General features: G+C 40.0%; 1 protein-coding gene across 1 annotated transcript in view; it reads right to left on the bottom strand.

The window, feature by feature from the left end:
- Nucleotides 1-5,728: 5,728 nt before the first annotated feature.
- Nucleotides 5,729-9,477, bottom strand: part of col5a1 (procollagen, type V, alpha 1) — a gene marked incomplete in the record, with an annotated part of 131,853 nt that continues 128,104 nt past the window's right edge. Inside the window, 1 exon segment of the mRNA XM_029709864.1 lies at nucleotides 5,729-8,463. Within this exon segment, the coding sequence (XP_029565724.1) occupies nucleotides 8,317-8,463 (147 nt within the window).

The following is a 9,477-nucleotide window of genomic DNA, read 5'->3' as shown; positions in this document are numbered from 1 at the left end:
GCGTTACATGGCCATATCATATCATTGCATAACATAAAAATACACAAGAGTTCAGGGGCCTTGCTTTAACAAAGGTAACCATTGTCAATGTAGTGTTCAAAACATCTTTCAAGCTGTCAGGCATTCCCTTTGCAGCCAGAGCCTCTCGTGGATCCTGCAGTGTACCCAAGTGGCATCTGGAGAAACTGCTTGCACGCGCGTTACCACTCCACTATGTCTCCCTGTCATGGCTTTTGTGCCATCAGTACAGATACCAACACATCTTGACCACCAAAGTCCATTTGATGTCACAAAGCTATCCAGTACTTTAAAAATATCCTCTCCTGTTGTCCTGGTTTCCAGTGGTTTGCAGAAGAGGATGTCTTCCTTAATTGACCCCCCATAAACGTAACAGACATATACCAGGAGCTGTGCCAGGCCCGCCACGTCTGTTGACTCATCCAGCTGTAATGCATAGAATTCACTGGCTTGTATGGGAAGCAGTAATTGTTTCAAAACATCTCCTGCCATGTCACTGATGTGTCGTAAAACAGTGTTGTTTGATGAAGGCATTGTCTGTATAGTTTTTTTGGCCTTTTCCCACAGCATTGTCCCAGCCATATCCGCGGCAGCAGGAAGAATTAAGTCCTCTACAATAGTATGGGGCTTGCCTGTCCTAGCCACTCGGTAGCTCACCATATAAGACGCTTCTAGCTCCTTCGTATTAATGGTATCTATTGCTTTTATACATGTCTAACTACTCGAAAGTCGTCTTTATTCTCGTTCAAAAAACTCCCGTGGCTTATTTTTGTATTTGTCATGTTTCGTTTCTAAATGTCTGAGCAAGAGTGAAGGTTTCCCACGAGTGAGTAACGGTTAATGCGATTGGATGGTAATTATTTGACTAGGCTACCTGTATTTGACATTGTGTTGTTATTTTGCTGAACACTAGATGGTTGAATTTTATTTTTGGCAGTGAAATGAGGCTACTCTGGCGAGAAAAAAAACTCACCCAAATGTATAGCCCTCTTGGAAAATATAAATGTACTGTTTGAAAATGTCAATCACATTTTTATTTGGCATACCTGACTGCATTGCGCGTACCCCTGGGTGTACCCAGTTTGGGAATACCTGCTGTAGAACAACCTCACTGTCTGTGTCTGTGTTTGCATCAGCTCATTTCCCTCCGTTTTCGTCGCAATGATGACAGTAACCTTTGATCTTGAATATAGTGTAATTATAGAATTCTCCATCTGCTGCTACCATGTCTCGGAACAGCTAGAACTCCAGTACCTTATTAGCATTATTGTCTTCCGTTGGGAATACACTGCTGCCCAGTTCACAGGAACGGAGTTAAAAGATGTCAAAGACGGTTGTGTTCCCCATGACAATAAGAAACAAGGAGGAGAGGAAAGAGAGTGAGAGAGAGAGGAAGAGAGTAGGCTAATTCATTCTATGCACGCTAATGCTATTCTTCTACTATACCCCTTTTGAATAATGTTCTAATTTTTTCCCCAACTCATGTGTAATTCACCTGCATTTCTGTGGAGAAAACAACACAATCCGACTGTGTGCCGCATATTTACACATCAAACACACTCCTTTACCTCCTTCCCTCTCTCCCTCCCTCCTCTCCCCTCTTCTCACCTTCCGTTTGGAAGATGCTACTGCTCTGAACACAAGACAAACAGACACTGGGGATCCTCATCTCAATAAGAGGTACAACCATAGAGCTAGATAGAGGACTGATCGTTATACTGGGGATCCCCATCTCAATAAGAGGTACAAACATAGAGCTAGATAGAGGACTCATCTTTATATCAGTGCCATTATAGTGTCTGTGACAGCATGAGTATCGCCATTGAGGCTACAACCCATAGGAATCCCCACTCAGTTGACTACTTTGACTACTTTAAAATGCCGGAAGCATGGTGGAAGCCCTCAATGGCAATGTCAACACTGAAGCTAGTTATATCCATGAAGAGTCCTATATCTATCTTTATGTGTACAACATACAATGTACAGTACTTTATAAACTGGCTGGTTCGAGCCCTGAATGCTGATTTGCTGACAGCCGTGGTATATCAGATGTATACCACGTATATGACAAAACATGTATTTTTACTGCTTTAGTTACGTTGGTAACCAGTATATAATAGCAGTAAGGTACCTCGGGGGTTTGTCATATATGGCCAAAATACCACGGCTAAGGTGTAACGGTTGTCGTCGGGAATAGAGGACCAAAACGCAGCAGGAATGTGGATGCTCATCTTGTATTTATTTTAAATAAAGAGAACACCAAAATAACAAAAACGAAGAACTCACGAACAACAAAACAGTCTTGTCATGCTCACACAGGCAAAACAAGGAACAATCTCCCACAACATCAAACCAAACAATTACCCATATATAGGACTCTCAATCAGAGGCAACGAGAAAGCACCTGCCTCCAATTGAGAGTCCAACCCCCCATCAACCTGAACATAGAAATACAACAAACCAGAAAGAACATAGAAATACAAAACATAGAACATAGACCAAAACCCGGAAATAATAAATCAAACACCCTACTACATACACCATCACCCCAAAACACATAAACAAAATACCCTCTGCCACGTCCTGACCAAACTACAATAGCAAATAATCCTTATACTGGTCAGGACGTGACAGTACCCCCCCCCCCCCTAAAGGTGCATACCCCGGATGCACCTCATAAATAAAAATAAAAATAAAAATAAAATTTTTTAAAAAATCCCCCTAAACTGAAGGGAGGGAAGGGAGGGTGGCTGCCGTCACCGATGGCACTTGTGCTACACCCCCCCTCCCCAACCCACCTATACAGGAGGTGGTTCTGGCTCCGGCCTACTGTCCTCCAGAATGCAGACAGACTTGCTCAGTTTCAGGCCGTAGGCAGACTCCCATCGTTCCGGATCGTAGGCAGACCTCTTCCGTTCCACACTGTAGGCAGACTCATTTGATACACAGTTAATCATATTTAGTTCCGGATCGTCAACAGACTTACTCAGTTCCGGGTTGCTGATAGACTCCCTTGGTTCCGGGTCATAGGCAGACTCACCCGGTTCTGGGTCGCAGGCCGGCCCCGTCGGTTCTGGGTCGCAGGCAGACTCCCTCGGTTCCGGGTCGCAGGCAGACTCCCTCGGTTCCGGGTCGCAGGCAGACTCCCTCGGTTCCGGGTCGCAGGCAGTCTCCCTCGGTTCCGGACCAGACACAGGTGCCGGATACTCTGGACTGCACACTGGTGCCGGATACTCTGGACTGCACACTGGTACTACATACACCATCACCCCGAAACACATAAACAAAATACCCTCTGCCACGTCCTGACCAAACTACAATAGCAAATAATCCTTATACTGGTCAGGACGTGACATAAGGATTGTGTCCAGGCACTCCGCGTTGCGTCGTGCTTAAGAAAAGCCCTTAGCCGTGGTATATTGGCCATATACCACACCCCCTCTGGCCTTATTGCTTAAGTATACAATGAGTCTGTGCCCAGGAATACTGTTAGAAATAAACAATGCCAGAGAGAATGCATGAGAGTGATAGATAGTGTAGACAACGAATGCCCAGGAATACTGTTAGAAATACACTGCATTAAAGGGAATATACAGTTTTTGATAACAACGTTTTTAAAGAACCTGTTAGAATGCTGAAAGACCAACAACCTAAATGGAAAACCAAAGCTAATTCAAAGATAAGCACCAGGCCTACGAAGAGATGATGAGACGGTGTAAGTAACTCTGCATGTCGTTCTGTTTTAAACTCTGTTTACCCAGTATCAATATTTGTCTCCTCTAGATACAGAAAGTATTCACACCCCTTGACTTTTTCCACATTTTGTTGTGTTACAGCCTGAATTTAAAATGGATTAGATTGAGATATAGTGTCACTGGCCTGCACACAATACCCAATAATGTCAAAGTGGAATTATGTTTTTAAGCCTAAATAAGTTCAGGAGTAGTCCCTCAGTCGAGCAGTGAATTTCAAACACAGATTTAACCACACACACCAGAGAGGTTTTCCAATGGCTCACAAAGAAGGGCACGTATTGGTCGATGGGTAAAAATAAAAAAAGCAGACATTGAATATCCCTTTGAGCGTGGTGAAGTTATTAACTACACTTTGAATGGTGTATCAATACACCCAGTCACTACAAAGTTACAGGCGTCTTTCCTAACTCAGTTGCCAGAGAGGAAGGAAACCTCTCAGGGATTTCACCATGAGGCCAATGGTGACTTTAAAACAGTTACAAAGTTTAATGGCTGTGATAGGATAAAAACTGAGGATGGATCAAAAACTTTGTAGTTCGTCCACAATACTAACCTAAATGTCAGATTGAAAAGAAGGAAGCCTGTACAGAATACAAATATTCCAAAACATGCATCCTGTCTGCATTAAGGCACAAAAGTAAAACTGAAAAAAATGTGCCAAAGAAATTAACTTTATGTCCTGAATACAAAGGGTTATATTTGGGGCAAATCCAACACAACCCATCACTGAGTACCACTCATCATATTTTCAGGCTGCATCATGTTATGGGAATGCTTGTCATCGGAAAGGACTAGAGTGTTTTTTAAGATAAAAATAAACGGAATAGAGCTAAGCACTGCTTTCCAATAGACACTGGGAGACACATTCACCTTTCAGCAGGGCAATAACCTAAAACACAACGCCAAATATACACTGGAGTTGCTTACCAAGACGACATCGAATGTTCCTGAGTGGTCTAGCTCGGCGTGAAAATCTATGGTAAGACTTGAAAATGGCTGTCTAGCAATGATAAACAACCAACTTGACAGAGCTTGAAGAATTGTTTTAAGAATAATGTGCAAATATTGTACAATCCAGGTGTGCAAAGCTCTTAGAGATTTACCTAGAAAGACTCACAGCAATAATCGCTGTCAAATGTGATTCTAATATGTATTGACTGAGGGATGTGAATACTTGAGTAAATGAGATATTGCTGTATTTCATTTTCAATAAATGTGGACCAAAAAAATAATCCATTTCACTTTATCTTTATGGGGTATTGTATGTAAATAGTGAGAAAAAAATCTGGAGTGGAGGTGGAGGAACATATTAAGACAGCAATGATTTTCAGTCGTAATCAGGATGCCAGAATAAGGATTTTAGAAATGGTGTAACTTCACTTACTATAAACATGTTTTGCTTCACAAGATCATATTCTAACTGTGGATTCTATAACTATGAATAAAAAATGAAACATTTAACTTACTATTTGTATGTAGAGAGGTGATGATAGTCTTCCAACATTCTGTAAAAGAGTGAGAAAAATGAATAAAACATATTTTTGACCACATCTCATTGATTGTGGATTTTTGGATCAAGGTAGACTAACATAATACCAGTGTTTAGGTGAGTTGCAGTAATATTTCATTTAGAAAAATTGCTAATTGTGACTAAAAACCATTTAACGATAAGTAATTCTCTGTTTCTGAGATAAAGAGGGCGCCTTCCAGTAACACTATGGTGTCAATTTACATTTATTTTTAAATAATACAATAAATATACTACAAATGAACATTGGCTGTGGGTAGAGAGTTACAACATCACCATTCTCTCTCCACTTCACAATTATGGACATGACCGTTTTCAATTTTAGCATATGAAATTTAGAATTCTACCTATTTTAATAATAAAAAGTGGGTTGGAGATCATGTCATTGTAAAGTATAAAAACAAGAGGAAAAAACTTTACAATTTCATGCATACAGATAGGTTTTAATGCTTCAAAAGACATACAAGAGTGGGTGGCCACAGTAAACTTGAATTTATTGACATAAAAACCAATATATCTTCTATCCTCTCTTACACAGGTTTGACAAGACCATAAAAACTAACGAACAGACAAACGTAAAACAATAAAAAAACAAAAAACAACAAAAACAAAAAACCTTATTGGCAGCATTACTGCTGGTTCTGAAAATTTACAAAAATGTTTTGTCCTTTTATTGAAAGCAAACATGTTAAATTTGGAGTGCTTCATCGAAATGAACATTAAAAACTGATGATCAATAAGCTATCTTAACATAAATGGTTCAAGTCACATATCTAGAAGGTAAAAACAAAAAACATAACAAAAAACAAGCTACTTATGCAGGACAGTAAAACTTTCTGTGGCAGATGCTGTAGTGGTCAAAAGCAGGCAGAGTGCATAGTTTGTACAAGGGTATAACTAGGGCTTAAGAAAGTAAAACAACAGTTAAATCAGAAGACCCCAAACAACAATACAAAACAAGCTTTGCATCTGGCTTTTCTACCTTTAAGCGGGCTAATCTGATGGACTATTAGATATCGTTCACTTAAGAAAACAAATCTAAATTTTTCCTTTTTGTATTATTTTTTTTAAAATATATGTTTGAAAATATATTTTTGACTTGTACATGACACATCTGATTTTAATCATCATTAGACAATTTTACCACATTTTCAAATAGTGGATTTCAAAATACGTAGTGGATTCTTGGCCCTCTAGGAACTTAAAGCTATATAAAAAAAAGCCTTTGGTAAGAAAGTTAATGGTTTCAGGTACCAAAACTCCAAACTGTTCCTCGGCCATGTGCTTTGGAATACTCAAAGGGGGAGACACTCCGTACCCATTCCAAACCAGTCACCTTCACCCCCAACCCCGAAAAAGAAAAGCAGGAAAAAGCTTGACGAAGTGAAAAAAGATTATCCATTGTGCATAACACCAATCATGAGATTCCATTCACAAAATGCACCATGTCTTGGAACCATGATATGCAAGCATTGCAGCATCGCTTCTACCGTTTCTTTCTTTTTTTAAGACATCTAAGAAAATTTGATAAATTAGCACCACATTCGGCAACTGAGTACAATCGTATTTCTATTAGCACATTCCAAGTAAGTTGCAGTATGATCAGATGCTGTTAGTTTTTACTAAGTGGGCCTTGGAAGCAGAGAAATACATAAAATAAAATACTGCATGGATCTATGAATGAATATGAAGCAAACTGGCATGCATTAAAACACCCCTGGACATAAATAAGAATGTAGCGAAGATGTTGTGTCAGAGGTGATGGCTAAGAGGGTCAGGGTCAGGGACAGACAGTGTAGTCATGGTAACAAGTTAACATCACCATCATCAGCTTACTGTACTTTCAAAATAACAACAAACTTGAAAATATCATAGCACCACAGGAGAAAAAATAGCACCTAAGTATTGATTTCTTGTGTTTCATTGAAAAGTGACATCTCCTGCTGCATATATAGTTTGATAGAGTAGAAATATGGAAGTATTGAAGGAAAAAAATATCAAAGTTGTTTATTAAGTTAATAAAATCTCAAAATGCAGCCAAAATAGAGGACACAAGAAGAGTAGGAATGTTTGTCATTTTTATCTTGACACATTTTCTGTTATGCTAATCAACTCTCACTTACTAGCGCAGAGTAATATTTCCATATTTTATTTTCATTTGGTTCTTAAATTACAATAAGGTGTTCTTCACACCCAGCAACAAGACAAGCACTCCTCATCTATTCTCCAATTTACATGTCCAATTCCTTACTTTAGTATCTGCGAATTTGATGTATTCCAATGACCATCATCTTTTACCTCACGTCTTAAAAGGTCACATGCATGTTTTGAAGCCAGAAACAATAAACATTACCAGGAAAAATATACAGAAAGTACTTACAAACATACAAAAAATATTTATATATATAAGTTCCATTCAGAAGAATGGGGAGACAACTATGCACAAAACAAAGCTTCCGAAATGAATGAATGAGCAAACGAATTAACGAATGAACGAATTAATAAAATATTCAAAGTGGGAATTGAGAGGGAGACAAAAAAACAACAACAACAAAAGCCAATAAAAAAACGAAGAAGAAAACTGCCACATGGGATGGAGTCCATGGCAACCTTCTGAAACCAGTGGAGTAGCAGGTAAAAGTTTGCCTCCGGTGCGTTGGACAACCAGACTGGATTTACATCAAGTGCGCTGGGAGTGGGTAGAGGTTTGGGAACGGTGATAGGGGTCATGGGTGAAGATAGGGGTCGGTAGTATCTGACTTATTCAGTTTCAAAACTTGCATGTGATGGAGAAGGCACACTGAGGTTACAAGGTTGCTCTTTTTTTATTATTCTTATCCAATCCTCTAGAAATTTATTGTAGTATTCTCATCTTGATTTTTGTGTATTTTATTCATACTTGTTGCTTTTGGACACAGAATGTTTTACACAAATACAAATTGTCCTATTCATGTGTTTTGTTACTGAGAAAATAAATATGCTTTTTATTTTCTCCATTTTGTTCAGTAAACAGTCTTAGCCGATGAAACAGACAGGGCCCACTTCGAATCCAAACTTCTGCGTAGCCCCGCCGAAATCATTGAACATGATGTCAACAAAAGGCACCTGTTCCACCTTTGGTGTGTTGATCTCCAGTACTGTCTTTTCATAGCCCTTTTTCAACTGAAAAACAGAGAGGGACAGAGAGTGAGAAAGTGCTACTGTACTTCGACCTCTATATACAGTATACAGTAGGGTTTATTTTTTGCATCAAATCTTAAATTCATTCCCCCAACCCCACACAGACATACAATTCACTCCCCCCACACAGACACACAATTCACCCCCCCCCCCACTTCTTATTGAACGCAGAACGAGGGAGAGCTCGGTCCGTTGTTTTGTGAAGTTTGTTGTTTTAAAAGTGTATTAGAAAGTTTCTTAGTAGCTAGCTAACTTTTTATTTTGGATCCCGCGACACAGTTGGCATCAGTTGCTGGATCTGTTACGCTCTGTCCAGTGATCCTGCCGACCAAGGCCGGTCCTGAGGAGCTATTTGGCATAGCAGCTTGCCTAGCTGCTAGCTAGCTGCCAGCTAGTTGCCTATCAAGCTAGCGGGGTTTCTTGAGGGCTTGAACGCAGCCCGTGACGAGGTTAGCCATTGTCGCTGGGACTCCGGATTGTCCCGGATTTTTGGCTGTCTAGATCCCTGCTATTTGTTGTTTTAAATCTTCCCTGTGACCTGCCCTGTCTGAAACTACGAGGAGTAACAGCATAACCTACGTTGCTAGCTACCATGACAAAGTCCAAAGCCGGCATGAGTACCATTGAGGACAGTGGTGTCTCTCTATCACAGGTGAAGGATCTTTTCAACTAACAAAAATAGTTCTATAAGCAGTTGTTACAACAACAAGAACATAGCTTCAAGTGTTTTGTCAATATACTGGTGGCTTCAACTAATAAAAGAATGGACGACCTGACCAGAGAGGTCCAGGACCTGAAGAACAGCTTGCAGATCTCCCAGGGTCAGCTCGATGAGTTGAAACAGGAGAACGGCAAGATGACAGCAATCTGTAAAGGACATCAGTTTTGTGTGGGAATCCAGGACAACAATGACGGATAAATCTCGAGGGACAATGAAGGTGGAATAGCTTGGTTGTTGATGGAATTGCAGAATCTAAACATGAGACCTGGACGGAG

This window comes from Salmo trutta, chromosome 23 (assembly GCF_901001165.1).
Source record: "Salmo trutta chromosome 23, fSalTru1.1, whole genome shotgun sequence".
Lineage (NCBI taxonomy): Eukaryota > Metazoa > Chordata > Actinopteri > Salmoniformes > Salmonidae > Salmo > Salmo trutta.
The sequence above is the reverse complement of the archived record's forward strand: the minus strand, read 5'-3'. Positions and strand labels throughout refer to the sequence as shown.